Here is a 26,559-nt window from a genome sequence, read left to right on the forward strand (position 1 = left end):
TAAGTAGTGAAAGTTTCATATTGATTATTTTTTATGCCACCTTGTGATGAAAGAAAATCATCAATGGTTTTCCTAATTTGCACATTTTGTTTAAATCTGAAGTAGGTAAAGTCTTTGTTTGTCGTTAGGTGTGACTGTATATACACTGTATATACTTTGTGTTCTCTCTTCAAAGCTGAGTGAATTTGTCAGCATAGTGTCTTTTCTCTTGACATTCTGAAACTGAACAACATGATTGGCATTTGCCAGAATCCCTTCTCCCCTGTATCTCACTTTATTTCACAATATTTCAAAGGGTGATAAGAAAAATTCTATCAGTGAGAGTTCTGGAGGAGGTTGATATACAGATTGTAATGGGACTTCATGCAAGCGTTGCAGTTTTCCCTGAATTTTTTTTGTTTTGTTTTTTTAAATTGCGTTAGTTTGACATTTTGAGGCTACCAGTAAATGGGTGTTTTCACAACTATAAAATGTTTTGCTTTGGTTAACATCCCAGCCAACATGGGATTTATCTGGGCTATATGGGCATCAACTGGGCATGGGCTCAGAGTGGGCACATTGATGGGCTGAATGTGGGCCCCAGCTTGGATAAAGTTGTGGGCCCCGGTTAGGTTGCCCATTATTGTTTATTTGTGGGTCCTAGATGGCCCAGATTTGGGCTATATTAGGATATATTTATAGTTACATAATTTTTTTATGTTGATTTTATTTTCATGCAATTATGGGTAACTAACCTTAACAATTAAATAAATTGATTTGATTTTATGTATTTCATGTGTTTTTTTTTATATCATGAAGGATTATATCATAATTTACTGTGTATAACAATCCAAGACCAAGATTCAAGATTTTTATTTGTCACACACAATTATACGACCATTTACTTTTTGAATAATCTAATTTTATTTTATTTATAAGTATCTCAAAGGGTATTTTTTCCCCCTTATAATCTAAATGCACTTGTGTTATGCAGTCATTGCTTCATGCGATGACAGGCGTGCGTGTCTTCCCGCCCCTTCTCATTTGAAAAAAAACAAAAAAAACAACAACGGTTTGGTACTCACCACTTCAACACGGTCGGGCACCTCCGTGTCAATGGATACACTCTCTAATCTATCAAGGTAACTGTGGTGGGAGAAGCAAACGACAGACACAGTGGGCGTGGCGTCAGGCCTCGGAGAGGTTTTTATTAAACAAAAATATTAAAATAAAGTGTCCAAAGGGGAAAAAGTGTCCAAAATAAACAGGGGATCTGGTGTCCTCGTCGTGCTGCGGGGCTTGTGAAGGAGGGCAGTGTTCAGGAGGGAAGGGTCTAGGGAAGGGGCGGAGTCCGGTGGCCGCACGCGCTCCCCTCTCGGGTCTGGGAGCGAGTGGCGGCGGCTTCTTCCAGCGGTGACATCCTGCTCCTAGGCCCCCGGAGCTTCTGGGGGACTCGACGGCCCGGCATCCTGGCCCGTCAGCCGTCTAACGGGTGCGGCAGTCCTCCTACTCGATGCGCCCTTCCTGGACCCATGAGGACACCAGCGTGCATGCACGGGGAAGGGACCGGTCTCCCGAGGAGAGGCACAACTGCAACAGGGGAGGTAATCCAGTTCCGGCAAGCAGCCATCCGGTCCTGCAGCCATTCTCGGCGCCGGTCGGACCCGCTTGTCAGGCTGGCGGTACAAAGCGGCGAAGGCGAGGGATCGGGGGTGGGGAGGTGAATGCATATCTGTATATATGTGCATATGTGTGTATGTATGTATTTGTAGGCCTGGAGAGCCGCCACGCTGGCATTCAAATCAAGTTGTCTCAGTCCGCAGAATGTAAGGAGAATTGTCCAGAATGTAATAGCGACACAGCACGTTGCTATGGAGACAGCCTTGATCAGGACCCAGACAGAGTCAACAATCCGCAGGTGTCTGTGGAAGGGGGGAGGAACGCAAGAGCGTCTCACTGCAGTGCTCTTCCCAGGGTTGTTTTTCCAACAGCGACCTTGGCCGAGGCCAGTGCTGGTGTGAGAGAGCTGAAAGAAGATAAGATTGCGATTGTTTGGTCTTGGGGCGAGTAGCCGTATTCCAATTTTCACGGCTACTCTCTTTGTCCATTCTGGTCTCCAAATCCATCAATTTTTCTTTGCAAAGCCGTAAGCTTCTCCGTGATGGTATCCATATTGCGGTTAATAGTCTCAGTCTCAGTGCTGACCGCTCTGCCCACTGCTTCAATCATGATGGGCAGCCTTGTGAGGCTTTTGACAGCTGTACCCGTTTCCTGAATTTTTCGATAACCCAGGGCAAAGCCTAATCCAATCAGCAGAAGACCTGTTATCATGGTTCCGAATAGGTAGATGTCTTCAATGTCCTCCAAGGAGCCGCCAGACACACGACCCGCCACCTTTCCCATGCGTCCATCGTGTAGCCAGCTGCGAACGTCCCGCCAGGGCAGTCAGGTTCCCCCGAACCTAAACTTCTCGTCGAGAAGATGGTGTCAATTGCGTTGAGAGACCAGTTGATCAAATCCATGATTTTTCAGTTTGGAGAGCAGTGAAGAGAGAGTCTCTCAAGTATTAGACAATAGACGAGAGAGCAAAGCAGGGAGGGTAAGGGTAGGAGAGGAACGAAAAATGCGTCCGCCTTCATTGAGAGCCAAAGTAGATGGCTCTCAACGTAGCCCAAATGTGTGCGAAACATACACACACATATACCCATATATACAGACATTCCATTCAACCCCCCACTCCCGATCCCTCGCCTTCGCCGCTTTGTTCCGCCAGTCCGACAGGCGGGTCTGTGACCGGCGCTGAGAATAGCTGCTGGACCGGATGGCTGTTTGTAGGAGCTGCATTACCCCCCACCTGTTGCAAGTCGTGTGTCTATGGTGTATTGATTATGTGCTTTTGTTGCTGGGGTGTTTTTTCCTGTTCTCACACTGTACTCCCATAGGAACATAGTCTGGGGGTTATTTTTTTTTCTCCCCTCCTTCCTCATGTTTAAGCTGTATTTCTTCCTCAATTCCCTGTCTTCCTGTCCTGTCCACCCCCCTGTCATATTGTATTATATGTATGTTGTGTATGTATGGACAGGTTGATGGCTAATTTCGCTGGTACTTGTGACTAGTGACAATAAAGGGCTGCTACTACTACTACTACTACTATAAGGGTTCTGTATGTGGCCCCAATTAATAGAACCCATTTGGGACCCATGTGGGCCCATATAATGAAATCTACATGGACCCCACTTAGAGCCCACTATGAACCTATCTTGTGCCCTTATGGGCTAATACACATGGGGCCCAAGTGGAGCCGATGGACAAAATTGTATGGGTCCCATTTGGGTTGCCCATGCAGGGCCCAAGTGACAGCACATCAAAAACCCACATGGAAATGTTGGCTGGGATAGGGCTGCATGATTAATCATATTTTATATCCACTTTTCTCGATTAATTAAAAACAATCGTCATGATATTGGCCGGCTAATTATTTGTCCTGAAAATTAGTTTTTAATTTGGCATTTGCATTATCTTGCATTGCTAACAAATCTTGTCACTAGCGTTCATGCTTGTGGTTGCCAGAAGTGAGGAGATTATAAATCCCTAAAACAGAGCTTTTCTACTTTAAGGATACACTTCCTGCAGGTGTTTTACTTAATCTGTGCAATCTGGCAACCCTGTGCGCGTGCTGACTGATGGCGGAACAAACGCTGATAATATGAAAACATCTCTATTACATATGTAACCTTGGTTCCCTGAATAGGGAACGAGATGCTGCGATGACGTCATCGCTATGGGAACATTGCAGCATCTTGATCCTTATTCAGGGAACCAAGGTTACATATGTAACTGAGATGTTCCCTTTCATTGGTTCACTTCAATGCTGCGATGACGTCATCGCTATGGGAACACTATACCTTTACATAGCTGGAAGACCAAGGAAAGCGTCTGCTCAAGCAGATAAGCCCCGGGAGCCAGGAGCCGTCATCATGTTCAGATTGTAGAACTTGATGAAGGTGCTAGGAGAGGACAATCCTGCTGCACCACAGACATCTTTCATTGAAGACCCTTTGAAGAAGGCCTGAGAAGATGCCACTGCTCTTGTAGAATGAGCATGCACCCCTAGAGGTGAAGTCAAGCCACGCACCTCATAGGCCAGAGATAGACTCTACTATCCAATGTGACATTCGCTGTTTGGCGACAGCAGAACCTCTGTTCTTACCACCAAAACACACAAACAACTGGTCAGATCCATGCCACTGAGCTGTGCGGTCAACATAGATCCTTAGTGCCATCACTGGGCAGAGACTCAAAAGCGAAACGGAGTCGAAGCAACATTAGGAACATAATCAGGCCTAGGTTGCAGTAAGACTTTAACCAGCCCTGGGGCAAAGTCCATACATGAAAGGTTGATGGAGAGAGCCTGCAGATCCCCTACTCTCTAAAGGGAGGATAAAGCCACCAAAAGATCCATCTTGAGGATCAACAGTTTCTCAGACACAGACTCCAACGGCTCAAAAGGATGGCCTGTCAGTAGAGATGCTCCGATCAGCTGATACAGAGTACAGATTTCTTGTCATGATGATCGGCCAATACCAATGCCTGATTTTGATTAAAATAATAATGAAAAAAAAACATTCCTAAAAAAAACTTAGAGTAATTTGATGCAACTCATTAGGTTTAATTTAACATTGTCCAATATTAGAGAGAGGACAAAATAAATAGAAACATTTAAACAGCAACATCGAGAAGTCTGATGTAACTCATAAGGTTTAATACTGTCCAATATAAGACTGAAGAGAAAAAAGAAATAGAAACATTTAAACTACTGAAAGAACAAAATGGAGTAGTTCGATCACGGTTATATCCACGGTTGCTGCAGATAATCCGCGGGTTGCGTAATAAAAAAAAAATGCATGCGGGTGGATAAAATAAATCATAAATGATGTAAATATTAACTACATTTTTTCATCAGGCAGACGATTTCATTTGTGTGTTCACCTGATCGGGAAGGTACAGTGACATTCCAGATAAAGTTTGAAAAGAGTAAAGCCTGTGTTAATGCTATTGAGTAGGCTAGTATGACCAAAGAAGGTCTTTTTGTTTTATAATGTTCATTTAAAAGCAGCCCACGATCAGCATATTATGACGTTACTTTCGTTACTATAACTATAAACTATGATCAAAGTTCATCAGCATGCATTAATTAATCAAATGTTGTAGCAATAAAAAAAAAAATGCAACCAAATTATGTGCTGGTGCGACCAACTGAGAAAGTTAACCCCAATTTATACTTCTGTGTGGACCCCTCTATACCGTAAGCTGTGCGTCAGTTTTCATTTATACACTGTAAAAAAAAAAAGAAAGTTGAGCCAACTTAATATTTTAAGGCAACCAGCTTCAGCAGATTTTCTCAATTTGTTGTTTTAAGTTTATACTACAAAAAGTTGAGAATCTCCTACAAAAATAAGTTGTGAGAACTCAAAAATCTGCAGTGACAATCTAGTCTGCAGTGTCCATGGGCATGTTGCTTGTGAACCCGCAGTACCACGGCAAAAGCCGAAGAAGAAGCGGCTGGTCGGAGAAGCACTGCCGTGACGGCGGCAAATAAATCTCAAATCATTAAATCATTATTTAAAACTACAAAAAGGAGACAACAACGGAACAGGAAAAAATGGCATTCTTTCAATCTGCACAAGCACTTGTACGGCAGATCAACATTGTTTGATGCGAACAACTACTGATGTACAAAGCAAGGGATGGACTGGGACAAAAAATCGGCCTTTTTTGGCCCAGACCGGCCCACTACATACGATCAAAATACTACCCATCTTAGCACGCCCTTGAATATGTATACCAGCTCCTATTCCATAAAAGCACTAAAGCCATATAATAATAGGAAGGAAAGAGTGAGAGTTGACACATTAAAAACTTCAAAAAAGTGTAATTTATTAATATAATAAAACTATAATCCACATTGATGAGTCCTAAAACTATAGGCCTATACAGTCATGACATCCTGTGTATGTACCTGTGTGTTTGAGGGAGAAAGGGAAGAGACATGATAAATTGTTGATCAGATGATCACTGTTTCCCATAGTATAGCATTAAATAAACTGTAAACTTAGTCAAATTTGTAAACTCCTTGGATGAACATTTAAAAGCATAAGAAGGCATCCTGTGTGTGTGTGTGTGTGTGTGTGTGTGTGTGTGTGTGTGTGTGTGTGCGTGCAGTGGTGTATAAAGTACCCAAAAGCCATACCCAAGTAAAAGTACAGGTATATGATATTTAAAGTATATGATATTTATTGATATTTGAACACACTTAAGTATTGAAAGTAAAAGTACAAGTAAATGCAAAATGGAAAAGAAGCAAATAAATATATATATATAAAAAAATATTCATACAGCTTTAGTAGCAAGATTGTGTTCAGTTTTAACTCTTTCTTCCATTTTGTATTTTTGGGTAAGAACAGGAAGCACTTCATCCAGTACTTGGTGTCTTTCATTCCAACATAAGAAAACATTTCTGGAATCTGCATCTGAAATAGCATTAAGATTTATTTTAATATATATTTATTTACACAGTTTATGTATCTCAGAGGGGGACATGGATGCATTTAAACTGCAGTTACAGATGCATAAATAGGCCTAATGTTGTGTTTTTAACATAAAACGTTGAATACTGATATTTGAAATAATTTAAAACATGAAAAAAATGTGAAATTAAAACTGCTAGTAGGTGACAGCAAAAACTTTGGTGACAGAAAGTGACCATTAATGAGTGAGTCATTGAGATTCAACCGATTCATTCAAACGACTGATTCATTCAGGAACAGAGCATTTGACTGTGTTAATGAGTGAATCACTGAATCATTTATTCAATAGATTCGTTCAAAAAGCGGATTCATTCAATAAGTACACCGTCCATTGCTCAGAGACGCAAAACAGTGCTGTGTATCTTTGTTTGGAACTATTTTCGTTTGCAAAATTGAGCAAAAACAAGCAATAAGTTTAAAATGTAAGTCACTTATTGCTTTACTGAACTTGTATGAAATGATTATTAAATGTGTTCATGCTGATATCTGCAGAAAAACGGTACCCTTTGTGTGATATATAGAAGTTAACTATATTATATAAATATAAAAAACATACAGAAGCATTTTTGCCGTCTATAATTTAGAATGCCTGGAATTTTGAGTTGTAATACATTAATAAATCAAGTGCGTGCACTCTGTGTGTGATTTGATGATATAGCCTACTTGATAATGTCAGATCACACATCATTACAACAACACTTACCCTATTATTGCAGAAGAAGATACTGTATATCACACACCCCAGACTCGGCTTTGAGTGGAAAATGAATCATCCGCGATTGTGCGCGCACTTGTTTGCATGTATCAGAGTAAAAGTATACGTTTTAATTAGGAAATGTATCGGAGTAAAAGTAAAAATTGGCTGAAATATAAAAACTCAAGTAGGCTACAGAAACTCCCAAAAAATACTTAAGTACTGTAACGAAGTACTGTATTATTACTTTGTTACAATACACCACTGTGTGTGTGTGTGTGTGAGAGAGAGAGAGAGAGGGAGGGAGAGAGCCCAAAATGGGAGTTGTTTAAAGATGTGATTGGGTCAGCCCAATGTCAATTAAGAAAATAACCAATGGGCTGCTGATTAAATGTCTCATGGCCGGTCTGTCTGGGGGAAAAAACCCTAAACCGACTTTTTTTGACATCATTATGAAATACATTTAAATAAAATAAAAAATAATTGAAATAAATTTGGCCACTCAAACTCTCCTTCTCGCCATGCATTAGGACGATATAGACACATGTCCTCTTCCGGGCAGATTCATAACATTTTCTGTTGTTTGGAAATTCTTAATTATTGCCCTGATGGTGGAAATGGGAATTTTTCACTGCTCTGGCTCTTTTCTTAAAGCCACTTTCTAATTTGTAAAGCTCAATTATCTTTTGCTGCACATCAGAAATATATTTTTTGGTTTTTCTCATTGTGATGGGTGATTAATTTGGAATTTGGCCTTTGTTTTGTTTTCCCTCCTATTTATATTTCTGTGAAACAGGAAGCCATGGCTGGATAATTTCATGTTCATAATCACCCTGGAGTGCTCATAATTGTGAATATGAATGGGAATATACTTTAGAGATATTTTACTCATAAGAATTTCTAGGGGTACTAGTAATTGTGTACAACGTGTATTTGAGAAAAAAACAACATTTATTTCATAATGATATTTCCCCTCATTTTAAATTCTTATTCTCCAATGAAAGATAAGATTTTTCTATTTTTTTAAATAAAAGATCAAAAGGATTAACAATGCACATTTATTTCCACAGCCTGTGTTATTTTCTGACCACGTGTGTAAGTGTCTTTGGTCTTTTCTACTTAATTTAACACTTTACAAAGGTAATAAAGTAGGAAGTTGCAGTTTATATCTTTATATATCGATATCTTTATCATCCCTCCAAAACAGAAAAAACATCTTTCACAAATATCTGCATGTCTGTCTCTGCATTTGTAATGTATATAATGAGTTGTACTTGTAGGGCTATTAAAGCACAATAACCAGATCAGGGATGTAAAAACTCAGTCCTGGGGGGCCACTTTCCTGCAGGGTTTAGCTCCAACCCTAATTAAAATACACCTGAACCAGCTTATCGAGGTCTTACTAGGCATACTAGACACTAGGTGTGTTGAGGCAAGTTGGACCTAGACTCTGCAGGACACCAGCCCTCCAAGACCGAGCTTGGACACCCCTGGTCTAGACAGACACCCCCCCCCCCCCCCCCCCCCCCCCTCAAAAAAACCCCTGTGAATTTAGATTGATCCAGCACATTTCAGTTGTGTGATTTCAGTGGGGAAAAAAAAGTGAAAAACAGGTAATAGCTGTTTTGCTGTGGCTTTTACGGTCTTTACTCCCATGTTGTGGTTACAGATGAAGTGCAGCAATAGAAAGTTCTAAACCAAAGGTTCATAGGCTAATACTTTTATGATTAAAGCAAATCTGAATAACGCCAATGCAAGTACTCATTCAGGTTTTTTTTTTTTTTTTTTAAATTGGTCAACTCACACTGCTTCTGTTCTCTGCTGCTGCAATATTGGCAACCGCTAATTATTTCAGCAAAACCTTTGGCATTTTTTGTAAATTGACCATGACTGCCATGGTTTTTCAATTGAATTAAGACTTGCAAAGAGGCCTGATTGAATTGGGCAGTTTTTGAAACCTACCATCAAATGTGCACTTTAGGCCTAATTAAACGTAAAAGAAACATCCCACAGATGTTGCTGTAGCACTCCTGATTTTATTCTGACCTTAAAAATCATACAAGAGTCGTTTTAAACTAAATCCCACACACAAAGCTTATGTGTTCTTGGATAACTGCTGAAACCACCTTATTTAAAACACTTAATTTCTTAAATTGATCATTGAAAATATTCTCTTTGCTTAGGCTAATCTAGCAATAACAGATGGTGGAAGCACATCCGATTATTATATCATTACTGCTTTTCTGTAGATGGCATCAGCACAGCATATAGCTCTACAGGGTGGAGTTCAGAGTCAGACTGATGCTTTGCTTGTAAATGTCACTGAAAGGAGGTTAAAAATTAATTGTTTGTTAGTCTGTTAATAATATAATATATGCCATAATATGCCAGTGCCCTGAGAGTTATCCACTGTCTGTCATGTAGTAATCAGTTTTTTAAGTGTGGCAAAGAGTGTATTCTTTTCAGTAGCTTTAGGACAGCATAATCTCACGTACAGAACTTTGAAGACAAAAATTTAGATTCACATTCTATAGTACTCAGAAACGATGAACGTGTAGTACAGAATGCTGTAGCAGACAGTTAGCACACAGACTCTCTCTGTTGGCCACAAGGTGAACAACATGCTTATCTTCACTCAATGAGCATTATGGTTTTTGTGGGCTATCTGAAACCACTTGCGGAATTAGATAAATTTCACATTGGTTACAGGAATTATTTTTAAATAAAAATTTAAGCTAAACATTTAATAATCTAATTTTGATTAAATATTATTCATTTTTTTGAGTACGTGTCATGCTAACATATGTATACACTAATAGACATTTTTAGGATATTTGCAGTTATTTATCAGTGCTTTTATCTCATCTCTGCAGGTGTTTGGCTTTGATGTTGTAAATAAACTGGAGAGTTTCCTGCCTCCTGTATGCCTTATATTTATATATCTGTGTGTGTGTGTGTGTGTGCATCCCCTTAGTGAGGCGTCTTGATGTATGGGGAGGAGCAGTTCATCAGCACTGACATTGATATATATGGAGAAAATCAGAAAAGCGTCCTCTGATTTGTCACTGAAGTTGTTTGATGATTTCCTCTGTTGTGTCTAATAAGGTAGTAGCGAGTGTGATTGGAGGGTGTTGGGCTTCTTTCTCTCTTATTAAGGGTGCTGAGAGGATGCCTGTACTTCTGTATCATCAGTTTGGAGAAGCTTGTACTGGGTGTTGAGTTAATCATGCTGAGGATAATGGGAAGATGCCTGACACTCATTTTACTGTCTGCAGTTGTAATACTCATCACAGCTGGTAAGTACAGCATTTAAAAAAGACATCAGAGCCTACTTTCAGACATTAAAGTTACTTTCAGAAATATTGTATTTGTAAATTGCTTGTTTTAAATATTTGGATTATAATGTGGTGTATCAGATAATTATAAATTAAGTCACAATATGCTCTCTCTCTCTCTCTCTCTCTCTCTCTCTCTCTCTCGCTCATTTTCTGTGTTCAATATACAGACCCTGTGAATGTGAGGTTGGTTGATGGTCACAGTCGCTGTGCTGGTAGAGTGGAGGTTCTTCATAGAGGTCAGTGGGGAACAGTGTGTGATGATGACTGGGATTTGGCTGATGCTGCAGTGGTGTGTAGAGAGCTGGACTGTGGAGAACCTGTAGATTTTCTGGCTAATGCACACTTTGGACAAGGATCGGGACCAGTCTGGATGAGTCACGTCCGATGTGTTGGTTCAGAATCCACCCTGAAGAACTGTAGGTCAGGGGGATGGGGTAAAGGTCACTGTGATCATACTAGAGATGCTGGGGTCATCTGCTCAGGTAAACAGTCCCAAACCCTGTCATCACTGCAAATATGTTCCTCTTTATTAAAAACAATGTGTTTCATTTAATCATTTTGTCTAATTTTTAAAGTAACAAGTTAAATTTTATTTTTTTTACTTTACTTTTACTTTTTTTACTTTTTGGGGAAAAAGCACTTTCAGTAGTTTTGCCGTGGGTACTCTTTTACTCAATTTGTAATCACTAAAATGTACTTTTACTCTATTACTTTCAGTGTTGGCTTATTAATGCATTTACAAAAAAAAACTAATGAATATTTAGTTGATTTACTGATTCTTCTGTTTATTTGACTATATTATTTGGAATATGAGGTCATGACTCTATTTGACAATCACTGGGTACTACGAGTTAAGAGCGAATGCACCAGTGTGTTGGGCTGCCCACATTTTGAGCAGCATTTATTCTGAAAGAGAATATCCAGCATGACTTGAAGCCCTAACAATTTTAGTCTAGCCCCAATGATTTACCAAGGGGTTGAATGAAATTGAAGTGTGAGTTATTAAACAGCATGATAGGCTTAAACAGTGGTGAAATGTGACTGTTGTGAAAGTGGAGCTAATGTTAATGTTAAAGCATTTATATTTTAATACATTACTTGTCAAAAGTGTGGAACCATTATGATTTTTTACGTTTTTTTTTATTTGTCTTATTTCAAGTCTCTTATGCTTGCCTAGGCTGCATTTATTATGTTTTCTTTCTTTTTTTTTAAACTTGGTTTATCCACAGAGGCCATCTTTTGTGTAGCGCCAAGTGAAAAGATAAAATAAAAGTAACCTAGACCACTAGAGATGGATTGACCCAATAATGAAGACTGTAAAATATCCATCTGAGTGGATCTGAGTATCCATCCAATATCCATCAGTCCATCTGTCGGTTAAAGCATCATTGATGTTTGTTTTTGTTTTTTTAATGCAGTAGACAGTAAATTTAATATCTCATTCCTGTGTAAATGCACAGGGTAAATGCATTTATTCCACCTCTGTGCAGCAATAACCAGTAACATTTATTCACATTAATGATGCTCATTCATAGTTATAAATTTATATCCTTTAGCATCTTATTTATTTTATCTATTAATATTCTATTAGATTGTTATATAAGGGACATTTGATTAACATTCTAATTTATGTTATGATGTTATTTTCACATGTTAATTTATACTTATTGTCTGGCTCAAGCATTAATTATTGGTAAGAATAGAATAGAACAATGTGACATACTGTATACTGTATGTTTTGTCTCTTCATGCTTGTCATGTGACACACAACAGCCACAACAGCACTACATAACTTATAGGATTATGTTTTATTTTATTTTATTTTATTTTATTTTATTTTATTCTTTTTGATCGAAATATTCCCAAACATGTTAACTATATCATGAAATATCTATATCTATACTATATAGATCATGTTAGTACCAGATAAACGTGTCATGCCATATAATATTTGAAATATCACTGACTTAGCATTTAATGTGAACTTAATAAAAAACATTGTAAGTTACTAATTATAACACTTTCATTGTACAGAAATAGAGCAAAGAACATATACATTGTCAAATAATATTTTCACTGACTTAAATCTAGCCAGAGTTCAAGCACAAAAACTCCCCTTATATTCACTCAAGCTGTTTACACTTGTGAAATTAATTTTACATTTGTACGCACATCTGCACTTTGTTGTTTCTGATCAGAAAATTCACCAGAGAGCAGAATTCAGTCAGTGAGCGCACGCGCAATGACCAGTGTTTCAGTGATGACTCATCTGAATGCTCAAATGCTCTGCTTGGCTCAAAAATCTGAGGGGGTATGTGCCCCCAGTTTCAATGGGCATGACGCCTCTGTTTGGGCTAAATATTTTTTTCCCCTTCATTTTCCCCTGCGCACCACAGTTTTAGATTTCTTAATCAGTCAGGAATTTTCATGTTTCAATGTGTAGAAATTTGTAGATTTTTTTTATAGTCAGCCTAGTTCAGGGCACCATAATGTTTGTTTGGGACACAGTAATAATATGTAAATTAAAGCAGTCACATACTGTACTTTGTTGCATATCTTTGATGCTCTGCAAGGCCTGTACTGTAGTGATCTTTAGCTCCTGCTTGTTTAGGGAGCAAGTCCCCTTAAGTTTTTTTTTTCAGTATATAAAATTCATGCTCAATTGGGATGAAACAACTGGGTTTTTGAGGCATTATCTGTGTTTTCTTAGAAATCAGGCTGGTTGGAGGTTCTCGCTGCTCTGGGAGGTTAGAGATACTTCATGATCAGACGTGGATGTCAGTGTGTGACGCTGTCTTTGACCAGCAGGATGCAGAGGTTGTGTGTAGAGAGCTGGACTGTGGGGCTCCTGTACAGGTGCTGGGATCAGCTGCTTTTGACAAAGGAGATACTCAGATGTGGACACAAGAGATTCAGTGCCGAGGAAATGAATCTCAGATTCATATGTGTCCAAAATCATTCAGATTTACACCAAAATACAACTGTTCAAATAAAAACAGCGTTGGACTACTGTGTACTGGTATGTGTTGACAATTCAAAAGCAAAAATGCATTTAATTTTGATGAGTTTCCTTTATATATATATATATATTTTCTTTTCCACATGCATCTGCAGACCTAGTAAGTGTGAGGTTGGTTGATGGTCACAGTCGCTGTGCTGGTAGAGTGGAGATTCTTCATAGAGGTCAGTGGGGAACAGTGTGTGGTTATGGCTGGGATTTGGCTGATGCTGCAGTGGTGTGTAGAGAGCTGGACTGTGGAGAACCTGTAGATTCTCTGACTGATGTTGAATTTGGACCCGGATCTGGACCAATCTGGATGAGTGGTGCAATGTGTACTGGATCTGAGTCCACACTGAAAAAGTGTGGATCAACCACATGTGATTTTAATGGTGTGTGTCATGGTAAGAGTGCTGGAGTCATCTGTTCAGGTAACCTAAAACTACATTTATTAAATATAAAAAAAAGTAATGTATGTTTTCATTCATTCATTCTCAGTGGGTTTTTTTCAGGTGTCAGGCTGGTTGGAGTTTCTCGCTGTTCTGGGAGGTTAGAGATACTTCATGATCAGTCGTGGATGTCAGTGTGTGATGCTGCCTTTGACCAGCAGGATGCAGAGGTTGTGTGTAGAGAGCTGGACTGTGGGGCTCCTGTACAGGTGCTGGGAGCAGCTGCTTTTGACAAAGGAGACGCTCAGATGTGGACACAAGAGATTCAGTGCAGAGGAAATGAATCTCAGATTCACCTCTGTCCAACATCACCTTCACACAAAAACAACTTCTCTCATGAAAACAGTGTTGAACTAGTGTGTGCAGGTTAGAGCAGATTTCTTTTAGTTCACTAAAATGTTAAAAGTTATGACGCTGTTTTTTTTTCTCTCTTTGTGTGATTCTTCCCTACCACCCTATTTCTCCGTGTTTATACGTATTTCTTCTTCTGTTTTCAATATATAGACAGTGTGAATGTGAGGTTGGTTGGTGGTCACAGTCGCTGTGCTGGTAGAGTGGAGGTTCTTCATAGAGGTCAGTGGGGAACAGTGTGTGGTCTTGGTTGGGATATGGCTGATGCTGCAGTGGTGTGTAGAGAGCTGGACTGTGGAGAACCTGTAGATGCTTTGGATGGTGCTTATTTTGTACCAGGATCAGGAACAATCTGGATGAAAATTGCATTTTGTACTGGATCAGAATCTACACTGAAGAACTGTGGATCAGTAGATTCAATTTCCTATGATTGTAATCAAGATAGCGGTGCTGGCGTCATCTGCTCAGGTGGGTTGCTCTAAAGTTCAGTGTCTTGCTAAATATAAAAAAGGCATGTGGAGCACTAATGATCTACATTCCTTATATTTTTAGTCCCAAATTTTATACTGATTTTCTTTTAACAACAAAAATAATCTCAGAAGTGGTGATTTAATGATCGACTAATCTCATAGAGTCGGACCACTGGCATAAACTGCCTACTTATACTGGAAGAGCTCATTACATGAACCATATAAACCAAAGCTCATTTATTTTTACATGAAATTTAGTGGTGGGTAAACATGCAATTGATGATGTCACAATAATATACTCTTATCCAGATCCAACTAAACCAATAATCAGTTCTTCCTCAGATCTTGTCGTACCAGCCCAGGACCAGTAAACACTTTTTTTCCTGGCATAAATACATAAATGTGCATTCTAACTCCTTGAAGTTTCTTAAAGCCTGACAATCAGATATGAGCTTGCAGTTTTGACAATTTTAATTTTTTTTTTCCTTATTTTTTTTTTTCTTTCAGTAAATTGACTGTGGGTGTCCATGGGTGTGCCAACTATGGTCAACCACTAATAACATTATTTCTAATAATTTACTTTATGTCGGTAACAAACAATTTATAGCCTAATGTTGATCTTAGATCAATAGTTCATGTACATTAAAAAAATGAAAATATATATAAATGTTTCATAACATTTGTTAATTATCTGAATGTACATAAAATAATGATCTGTAAGCATTTTTTTTATCTTATTACCAAAGTAGCTTTTGTTTTATTTTAGATAAATGGTTTTTTTTTTCTGTAATTTATTTCTCTCACTTCTTAAGGTGTCAGGCTGGTTGGAGGTTCTCGCTGCTCTGGGAGGTTAGAGATACTTCATGATCAGTCGTGGATGTCAGTGTGTGACGCTGCCTTTGACCAGCAGGATGCAGAGGTTGTGTGTAGAGAGCTGGACTGTGGGGCTCCTGTACAGGTGCTGGGAGCAGCTGCTTTTGGCAAAGGAGACACTCAGATGTGGACACAAGAGATTCAGTGCAGAGGAAATGAATCTCAGATTCACTTCTGTCCAGTATTATCACACAAGCACGACTGTTCTCATGATGATCACCAGGGGCTTCTGTGTGCTGGTAAGAGTTGGATTAGCATGAGAGTAGTCAGTAGTTTATGGTGCCCCGCCACCCCAACACCCTCACCCCATCTTACAAGAATGAATTAAAATACATAATATATAACCCTGTAATATTGTGTTGTACTGAATTGGCCAAATTGGTGCTCCCAAGGCATCTTTTCAATAATTTAAAACTGAATGTTTTTGTTTCTCAGTGAATATATACTGTCCCTGAAGGAATTTTTATCTTGTTTATTTATTCTGAAATGTTGTATTTTGCTTAATAATACTACATTTTGGATAAATTAATAATCATTGACCCAGTTTACTAAAGTATATACATTACAAGTAATCACCATGAATGAGATACATCAGCTATAAATAAGAAGCAACTGGTGAGATGAGTCAGTAAAATCAGGCATTAAAGTAATTTATCTCATTGTTTTAAAGGGCTGTTTAAGTTTGTAAAAATATTATCAGAGATCCAAAGCCACAGTGTGGCTATCTCTGCACTACTGGGTTTCATCACAGCATTCAGTTTCTAAAAAAGGACCACAAAATTTTTCCATATGCTTTGTATTTTAAGTCTAATAAACTGATAAAATAGGTTTGTTTGAGGAACACAGGTCAACATTTATCTGATTGCTCACATTACTGGTAGTTACACCCCTGAGGATAATAACTTTTAAACATCAATGGAATTCTTTTCATTCCTTCACACTGTTTTGTTTCTTTTGTTTCTCTCATTCTCTGTATTCCCCTCTCTCTTAGATGTAATGAATGTGAGGTTGGTTGGTGGTAACAGTCGTTGTGCTGGTACAGTGGAGGTTCTTCATAGAGGTCAGTGGGGAACAGTGTGTCATGTTTGCTGGGATTTGGCTGATGCTGCAGTGGTGTGTAGAGAGCTGGACTGTGGAGAACCTGTAGATGCTTTGATTGATGCTCATTTTGGTCAAGGATCAGGACCAATCTGGATGAGTTTTGTATTATGTACCGGAACAGAGTCTACACTGAAGAACTGTGGATCAGCAGGGTGGAATAAACCTTTCTGTACTCATAAAAACGATGCTGGTGTCATCTGCTCAGGTAAATAACACTAAACCTTCAAAGCATGCAACACTTTCTAACCCTTTTCTCTTGATTCATGATATGTAAAACACCTAAAGAATGCTTTCAATTCGAACTATCTATCTATCTATCTATTAGGGATGTCAATTATAACATTGAACTGTTTGGTGCAACATCCATGTTTCAATACGTACTTGTGAATTGCAGTTTTTTGGTCCCCACTTATAACGTGCATTTGAAAAAACAATGCTCCAAACATAAATAAATTGCAATGAGAAGTGTTTCTAAACCTGTTGCCTAACAAAAAAGAACATATTTTTACTTCACAACATCAGTCAAGAAATAACTCCCTTTTGTGATCTGATATGGCTTCTTATCACAGAATGAGGACGAAAATATTTTACCTGTACTGTAATAAAGGCTTAGAGATTAGCAATGGATTATAAATATACTTAATTATTATAAAAACATACTCGAGATGGCTTGAAGAACAGAGATAAACTAAACTTTGTGGCAGTCCAGTGTTTATTGTCTTTATCTTTCAAAACGTTTCTATTTTTTTAATTCAGTGAAAGCTGGATGCCTTTGTCCATATTAGTGATTTCCTGGAGCGGCATCAGTTCTATCACTTCTGTGATGCACATGTAGAGTTTCTGCCCAAGGGCGCAGAGCACTTTTTTTTCTTTACTGAAGCGAGGTCCCGAGTGGGGGTAGTTGATGGATGAGGGGGGTTCAGCTGCCTTGCACCCCATAGAAATCTAATCACTAAATCATTCCTCCACACTGACAACCTATCAATGTCAGAGTGAATGATGATATGACAGCTACATACACTTGAGCATAGAGGGCTGTCATCCAAAACTCTTGTAGAAAAGACAAAACAACTGAAAATGGGCAGTTGAGTCTTGGCCCTTTGAAGTGCAACAATTTTTGAAGGCTCTCCACCTATGAGTGTAGAGACGTCTTGTAAACAGAGCGCTTGCCTTTGACATTGTCTTCAGCACTTGATGTGACAGCGAGTCTGACGTCAGCAAGCTCAGTTGAGAGGCCAGATGCACAGATTCCATTAATCTGGGCTGGATGCCAGACTAAGCCGCTCGCTTGAGTGGGGATCTCTACAAAACGAAATTAGCCATTCAGGTCCAGAGAATGAGGGCTGCATGTGCCCTATGCCTCGAAGCATGTCTGCCCTGCGATTGAGATGACCGGGGAGACTGACAGCTCAACAGACAAGAAGCACTGGTCTGCCCATGTCTACAGGCTCATCGCAAGTGTGAGAAGAGGGCGAGAACGGGAATTGCCTTGGCGATTTATGAACGCCATGGCCGCCATGTTGTATTAGAATTAGGGCCGGGACTTTATCGCGTTAATTTAGATTAATTAATTACACAAAAATAACGCGTTAATTTTTTTTAACGCATTTTAATCGCACTTATTTTTGCACCACGGAACGTTTCTCACTGGATGAGTTTCGGCGGACCGATTATACTGGAGCACCAACTAGCGTTCAGAATTCCAAGAACGCAAAGAACGGACTTGCGTTCTCGTGGAGACCGGTCTTGCCAGGCTTCCTTGGAAGAACGAACTCGGAAGGACGCGAGAACACAGAACACATGTACTGCGTTCCTGCTTAACTGACCGCATAGTCTCAGCATAAGAAACGGCCAATGAACAATAAATATTACAAAATGTCATAACTTATTAAAACATTTCATACTATTATAGATATTACTTTCATATAATTGTATTGTTTTATTTTACAGCGTTATATGTTTTACTGTTCAGATTCATTTTAATATGCCAATAAAAATGCAGACTTTCTCCGGGTCTTATAACTTTATTAAAATTAACCAAAACAAAACGATAAATGTTTACTTTCAACTTGAAGAGCCGTTAAGTATTTGTGAGAGCGACTTTAAAGCTTACAGGCTTCCGTACACCGGCCACCCACAGCGTTTTCTGGGATTTCTAACGGCTCGATTCTCTCAAGTCTGCACTCGATGCATCCTCAGTTTCAAGAACATATCCGGGCACTTTCATGCATCCTCTGTACTTGCGTTGTCATTCTATATATATCTATGCTTGCGTTCTTGAGAATTAGAACTGAACTTCGACGGTTAATGACGACGTAGAACGAGAACACAAGGACGCAAGATCGCTGAAGAACGCATACCTCATTTCATAAATGAGCTTAGAATTATTGCTTCTTCTCTACATACACTTGAAAGTAATAAAGCTATTACATTAGCTAATTTTTTCAACCAATTTAGTGACTCATAATATATTGTAACCCCTTCTGTATTTTCTTTTTATTTATTTGTTTTATTTATTTATTTAGTTTATTTCTAAATCATATTTAATTATTGATGTTAATGATGTACAATGTAAATAACTTAGTTGTGTCTGCCTTGTATCTGAAATTGTGATTTTTTTCTATGTCTTAAGTTTGTTCAGTTAAAGCCTATTTTGCTTGTACATTTTTTGATTTTCATAATAAAAAAAAAAAAAAAAACCCAGAGAAAAATTCAGCAAGAATCCAAAAAAAAAAAAAAAAAAAATAGCTGAAGAACGCATATTGAGAAACAGCCAAAAACAAACCGCAGTGAACATGGACGGGATGGGAAATGTAAAAATCCATATAAAAAAAAACTTACTTCTCACTGTTCTCAGGTCAAATATTTATATGCGATTAAAATGCGATTAATTTCGATTAATTAATTACAAAGCCTCTAATTAATTAGATTAATTTTTTTAATCGAGTCCCGGCCCTAATTAGAATATAAACGATTCTACATGTTCTAATGAATATAGCGGCACAGCACTGGTGCATATCATAGGAAGTCAGTGAGAGCACTGGAGTTTACAGCAGTTAGTATAGACAAGCACTACACTCTGCTACAGTAAACAACTGCTTAGCTGGTGTTTATACAGTGATACATTATAAACTCATGAAGGCTGAAGCTGGCTGCCTGGCTGCTTTGTACACAACAGCTCGCCGCTGGGTCAGGGGAGATGTTTATATGATTAAGTAATTGGCTGGAGTAATTTGCTCTCTAGCATGAAAAATGCTACACTGACGTGGGGCACCGTTATATATTGTGTGAGCCAGTGTGAACTCGACACCTCATGCTCCAAAACAGGATGTCAGTGCTTGTTCCTCAGCTGCTTGAAGAGAGCAGGTGAGATGGTTTTTATTTGGACAGGGGGCAGCTGTGGAAGGGCTAACTAAGCCAGGAATTCTGACACTCACAGCATCGCAATGTGGGCAGTTAGGGCCCTCAGTGGCGGCTTCTGCGTGAGTACGGCCAGACAAAATCAGAATCGGAATGAGCTTTATTGGCCAAGTATGTTTACGCATACGAGGAATTTGTTGTAGTGACAGAAGCTCCACAGTGCAACAGAAAGACAGCAACAGGACAGGACACAGATAACAAAAGAATAACAACAATTAACCAAATAGGCAATGTACAAAGCAGCAAAAACACAATATATAATATAGACAATTATGTGTGTACAGGTCTGATATGTGCAAATTTGAAATGAAAAACTAAGTATGTGTGGTGAATAAATGTATAATAGAGTTGTGTGTTCCAAGTTTAGTGTCAAGTGTTCGTGAGATGGATTGCCTGAGGGAAGAAACTGTTCCTGTGTCTGGTCGTTCTGGTGCACAGAGCTCTGTAGCGTCAACCAGACGGTAACAGTTCAAAGAGGGAGTGTGCTGGATGTGAGGGGTCCAGAGTGATTTTGCCAGCCCTTTTGCTCACTCTGGATAAGTACAGTTCTTGGAGAGTGGGGAGGGTTGTACCAATGATTCGCTCAGCAGTCCGGACTACCCTCCGTAGTCTTCTGAGGTCTTGCAAAAGATGCAATGTTTAATCTGACGGAGATACCGATGGGTCCCACACAGATTGGGCAAACCTAAAAGATCCATTCTCCACTGGAACGTGTAAGGGGATCAGCGAAGTGTATTCCATAATTCTCTTTGGCGATGAATCAACGGCGAAGACTTAAGCATTTACAATGAAGGAGAAAGATTCTGATAAAATGCCACTCAGCGGCACTTATATGTGACCGTGGACCACAAAACCAGTCTTTTCAAAAGTGAGATTTATACATCATCTGAAGGCTGAGTAAATAAGCTTTCCTTTGATGTATGGTGTGTTAGGATAGGACAATATTTGGCAGAGATACAATTATTTGAATATCTGGAATCTGAGGGTGCAAAACAATCAAAATATTGAGAAAATCACCTTTAGTTGTCCAAATGAAGTCCTTGGCAATGCATATTACTTATCAAAAATAAAGTTTTGATATATTTACGGTAGGAAATTTACAAAATATCTTCATGGAACATGATCTTTACTTAATATCCTAATGATTTTTGGCATGAAAGAAAAATCAATAATTTTGACCCATACAATGTATTTTTGGCTATTGCTACAAATATACCCGTGTGACTTAAGACTGGTTTTGTGGTCCAAGGTCACATATAGGGCGCTTTCCCACCCCCTCTTCATGTGCTTGAGCAACATTGGCCATTGCGATGCAATGTGGTTAAGCCAATAAAAAGGTATTTCCCCAAAGCGTCAGCTTACGTTGTGCGCAACGCCAAGAGACCCTCTCGAAAGGGAACAAGACATTACATGTGTTTCTAGCACTCAATAATGGCCATCCATCCTATTCTGGGTAAAAAAAATAGGAAAATACTTTTCACAAAACAAATTTGAGGCAGATGATAATTTGTGCTTTTCTCTGGTGTACAGAAGTGTAAAGAAGTAATTTTATGGCAATTTGTTTAAAAAAAATTATTCCTACTGTCTATCTATCTATCTCTCTGAATGTCTGATTCCAACAAACTGTCTTGTTATAATGTATTGCCACTTAAGTGCTGGACAATCTGGAGAACAAAAATCTACAGTGATTGTTTTACTGCATTTTCACAATGAATTCAATAATTCACCCATGATCAATGCCAGGCACTACTTTTGTGCAATACAAACAGGTAATAAACACTCCAGACTTGCTGCTGGACCTCATCTGTGTGCTGGGAGATTAGAGATACTTCATGATCAGACGTGGATGTCAGTGTGTGATGCTGCCTTTGACCAGCAGGATGCAGAGGTTGTGTGTAGAGAGCTGGACTGTGGGGCTCCTGTACAGGTGCTGGGAGCAGCTGCTTTTGACAAAGGAGATACTCAGATGTGGACAGAAGAGATTCAGTGCAGAGGAGATGAGTCTCATATTTCATTCTGTTCAGTATCAACATACAATCACAGCTGCACCAGTGACAATAACATGGGCATGATATGTTCTGGTAAAATATCAATATTCAGTGTCTCTTAATTTATATTTAATATATTATATATTCTGCAGCATTATAGCAGCATTATACTGTATCTTAACTTCTTTATTCAGGTTACACAAAAGCCAAACTGATGAACGGTTCAGACTCTTGTTCTGGAAGAGTGGAGCTTCAGTTCCTCAATGAGTGGGGCACAGTGTGTGATGCATGCTGGGATATGAGAGCTGCCAGTGTTCTCTGTAGACAGCTGAATTGTGGGATTGCTGTGTCTGTTGTGGGATCAGGCTGGTTTGGAGAGGGAAGTGGTGAAATCTGGGCTGATGTGTTTGATTGTGACGGGAATGAAACAAAACTCTCAGAATGCTCCATCTCTTCATGGAGTCGAGCTGAATGTTCTCATAGACGAGATGTTGGAGTCATCTGCTCTAGTGAGAGGATTTTATTGAGCAAAAATGTTGAATACATACTGCAATATCTTGCAACATCTTAGTAAAATTCCACATCTCCTCAGATTCCTCTCTGGCTCTTCATGATGGTCTGGTGCGGTTGTCTGGAGAGAGACAGTGTGAGGGGGAGCTGGAAGTTTTCATCCATCAGGTCTGGAGGAGAGTTCTGCTGGACTCCTGGAGTCTCACTGAATCCTCTGTGGTCTGCAGACAACTGGGCTGTGGCTCTGTGCTGAACTTCTACGGCTCCTCTTCATCCAGTCCTGAACACAGTCATGAGTGTGTGACGGGCTTCCAGTGCTCTGGGAGTGAAGCTCATCTGGGGAACTGCAGCTCTCCACAAACTCTCAACTGCAGCTCCACACAACAGCTGTCAATCACCTGCCTTGGTGAGAAGAACAACATCTGGACAGATTCATCAGTTGTTAGTGATCAATAATGTGTTTATCTTTCTCTGAATATCAGGTCGCGGGTCCATCAGGCTGGTGGGTTCTGGGGGAGACTGTGCAGGGAGGCTGGAGGTTTTTCACAGCGGCTCATGGGGGACAGTGTGTGATGACTCCTGGGATATTAAAGATGCCCATGTGGTGTGCAGACAGCTGCAGTGTGGAGTGGCCCTCAGTAACCAGCAGGTACCAGCCTGGTTTGGTCCTGGTTCTGGACCCATATGGCTGGATGAGGTGGAGTGTGAGGGGAATGAGACGTCCCTGTGGAGCTGCTCTTCTCCAGGCTGGGGAAAACATGACTGTAATCACAAGGAGGATGTAGGAGTCGTGTGCTCAGGTAAAGACTAGATTGCTGTATTTTTAATTAAACATTTTGGGATTTTAAAATAATATTTGCTTTAATTTCCTTTAAGAGTTTAAAGAGATCAGGTTAACAGAGGGCTGTGAAGGGAATGTGGAGGTTTTCTACAATGGATCATGGGGTAATGTGTGTTGGAACCAGATGGACAGAGACACAGTGAGTCTGATCTGTCAAGAGCTGAACTGTGGAAGATCTGGTGTTTTGTCTGCTTCTACACCAAGATTGAAATCATCCCGTAACTGGCTGGATAAAGTAAAATGTCGACCGCATGATTCAAATCTGTGGCAGTGTCCATCTTTACCCTGGGGACAGAATAACTGCAATGAAGATGAAGTCACTAAAATCACCTGCTCAGGTAAGACTGATGCAGAAAAATACAAGATTAAAAATATACTTATGTCTCTCTCTCTATGTGTGTTTTGTATACATACGTATATACTGTGTGTATATATATATATATATATATATATATATATATATATAAAATATGTATAGATATATATGTGTATATATATGTGTGTGTGTGTGTGTGTGTGTAGAGAGAGCAAGAGAGAGATTGATACTAATAATATATATGAAGAGTTCAGATGCAAAAGCCTCTATAAGTGCCATCTGAAATGTTCTTCTAAAATGAGCATTTTTATCAGGCTCCAATATTTATGTTTGATTATTTTGCTTTAATTGCATAGAATACATTACATAACATTACAATACCTATAATTGCCATAAGAGTGAAATTACTGAACCTAAACATAGGAGCCTGATAAAAATGCTCATTTTAGAAGAAAATTTCAGATGGCACTTATAAATTTATGAACTGATTACAGAACAGAAAAGCCATGAGTCCCTTCGAAGCTATCTGACATGGTCCTCATCTCCCCACCAGAAAAAGAGTTCAGGTAAGTTTAACTTGGGGAAAAGAACTTCATAATAGCCTATGTAATGTATGTGCAGGGACGCATTAATGCACGGGCTTCAAGGGGCTGAAGCCCAGGGGCCTACACTGGAAAGGGGGCCCACTGGCTGCAGGGAAATTATATTTTTCAAAATAATTATTTATATGGGATATTGCAGCAGTGACAACAGCATTCTGTAAACAAACTCACACACTCAATTTCAGCGAAGCCCTGGCCGTAGTTGCCTATATAGTGAATGATTCAGTTTAGGTTACCCCCACACAGTTTATGTAGTAGGTATGTTCCACGTGTTCCGCCGATATACTGTAAGCGGAATGCACAATCAATGCATTTGCTTATTTCGCTAGTAAAGTAATGTTAGCCCAGCACAAAAGTGTCTGTATGTTAACATGCAGATTAACAAGAGAAACAACACTTCTGTGTGAAAGAAACTGGATCGGACAACTTTCTGTAACGTCATACAGTGCGAGTTCAGTAACTTGCGTGCCGTGGATGTAATCTGTGTCAATTGAAGGTTTTAGATTAAGGTGCTGCTTCAAAATCTCTATTTTAAATCCAGGGATGGAAAAATAGGAATCGTCCTATTGCTGTGATCATTAAAGTTTATACGGCTGTGATTTAATTAATTAAACGCGAGCACGGCATCTTTTTAAAATAAAAAGCCGTTAGCAATCACCAAACAGCCCATGTTTATGCCAACATGTCGTGTTGTTTCGTTCTACTGATGATGAATAATAAATATTTTGTGTGATTTATGGGGTTTAAATCATACCTGTAAACTCACATTTCTGCCAGGAAAGTTTTGATGGCATTTTCTTTTCATATTACCTCCGTATAAAGCCTGTAATAACGTAGTGTTTACTTTACTTTAAGTGTTCTGGGGTAGGGGGGCCTGCCTTAATGCTGTAGCCCAGGGGCCTCTGGTTATCTTAAGGCGTCCCTGTGTACGTGTGTACTGTAATTGTGTTCTGGGGACAACAGCAGGATTTTATCTCTGCATACTGTATACGCCTGACCACACATGTACAGTACCCCTTGAAAGTGCTTATGTTCTGACAGCAATCTATTGTCAATTAAGGTGTTGTTTTGTCTGTGCGTGTGTTTTAGATCATGTTCCTCTCAGACTGAGTGGAGGGGAGGGCCGGTGCTCTGGGAGGCTGGAGGTGTATCATAACGCTGTGTGGGGCTCAGTCTGTGATGATCAGTGGGACATCAGTGATGCTCAGGTGGTCTGCAGGCAGCTGGGTTGTGGAGCAGCACTAAGGGCTGATGGGAATTCAGTCTTTGGTGCTGGTGAAGGTGTTGTGTGGCTGAACAGAGTCGAGTGCAGAGGGAATGAGATTCACCTGTGGGACTGTCCTCTCTCCCTGAAAAACCACACTGACTGCTCCCACAAAGAGCACGCTGGACTCACCTGTGCAGGTCACAGAAAACACTGGGGAATATTACTTATTTGATCACTTTAGTGCCAAGTGATGTTTGTGTCTTTAAATCATTTACAAATTAAATGTTTTTATATTGCCAGATTTGTCAGTGTCCACTACTCCTGCCACATCAACATCAGTCTCTCCTTCAGTGAGCTCAACATCAGTCTCTCCTCCACAAACTCCTCCAGCAGCGTCTCTCTCTGTCCCCCCAGTGCTTGTGATTGTACTGGGAGTTGTGCTCTTACTGCTCTTAGTGCCACTGCTTATACTGATTCAGCAGAACAGAGTGATGAGGAGAGGTAGGAGAGATCCAGAGACTGTCATATTGTGTCTTATTCAGTGTGTGATCAGTCATGTGTTGTGAACTGACAGCAGGTTTGTCTGTCTACACTCACAGCTCTCTCTAAGAGGAGACACAGGACGACGACTGAGGCCGTTTATGAGGAGATTCAGTACAAGCCCATAAACAGACACAGTACCCTTACTCAGAGGGGTGAGTAATTGTCATAGTGTCAGATGTGTTGCGATCAACAGGGTAATCTCTTTATTCAGAGGGGTGAGTGGAGTAAATCACACTGATTCTTTTGTGGGACGTTTTGTGCATTGGAATGATATAGGGTTATATAGTGTTAG

The 26,559-nt window shown here is 39.5% G+C and overlaps 1 protein-coding gene across 1 annotated transcript in view; it reads left to right on the forward strand.

The window, feature by feature from the left end:
• Positions 1-521: 521 nt before the first annotated feature.
• The window catches only part of LOC306861875 (scavenger receptor cysteine-rich type 1 protein M130-like), a gene marked incomplete at both ends in the record, with an annotated part of 32,024 nt that continues 5,986 nt past the window's right edge, over positions 522-26,559 (forward strand). The window contains 16 exons of the mRNA XM_079404362.1: positions 522-606; positions 10,766-11,080; positions 13,309-13,617; positions 13,719-14,027; positions 14,109-14,405; positions 14,550-14,864; positions 15,679-15,978; positions 16,731-17,045; positions 22,030-22,341; positions 22,443-22,757; positions 22,841-23,203; positions 23,241-23,558; positions 23,635-23,937; positions 25,607-25,921; positions 26,025-26,225; positions 26,324-26,419. Coding sequence (XP_079260488.1) covers positions 522-606; positions 10,766-11,080; positions 13,309-13,617; positions 13,719-14,027; positions 14,109-14,405; positions 14,550-14,864; positions 15,679-15,978; positions 16,731-17,045; positions 22,030-22,341; positions 22,443-22,757; positions 22,841-23,203; positions 23,241-23,558; positions 23,635-23,937; positions 25,607-25,921; positions 26,025-26,225; positions 26,324-26,419 — 4,468 coding nt within the window. The remainder of the gene's footprint in view (positions 607-10,765; positions 11,081-13,308; positions 13,618-13,718; positions 14,028-14,108; positions 14,406-14,549; positions 14,865-15,678; positions 15,979-16,730; positions 17,046-22,029; positions 22,342-22,442; positions 22,758-22,840; positions 23,204-23,240; positions 23,559-23,634; positions 23,938-25,606; positions 25,922-26,024; positions 26,226-26,323; positions 26,420-26,559) is intronic.

This window comes from Barbus barbus, assembly GCF_936440315.1.
Source record: "Barbus barbus genome assembly, chromosome: 42".
Lineage (NCBI taxonomy): Eukaryota > Metazoa > Chordata > Actinopteri > Cypriniformes > Cyprinidae > Barbus > Barbus barbus.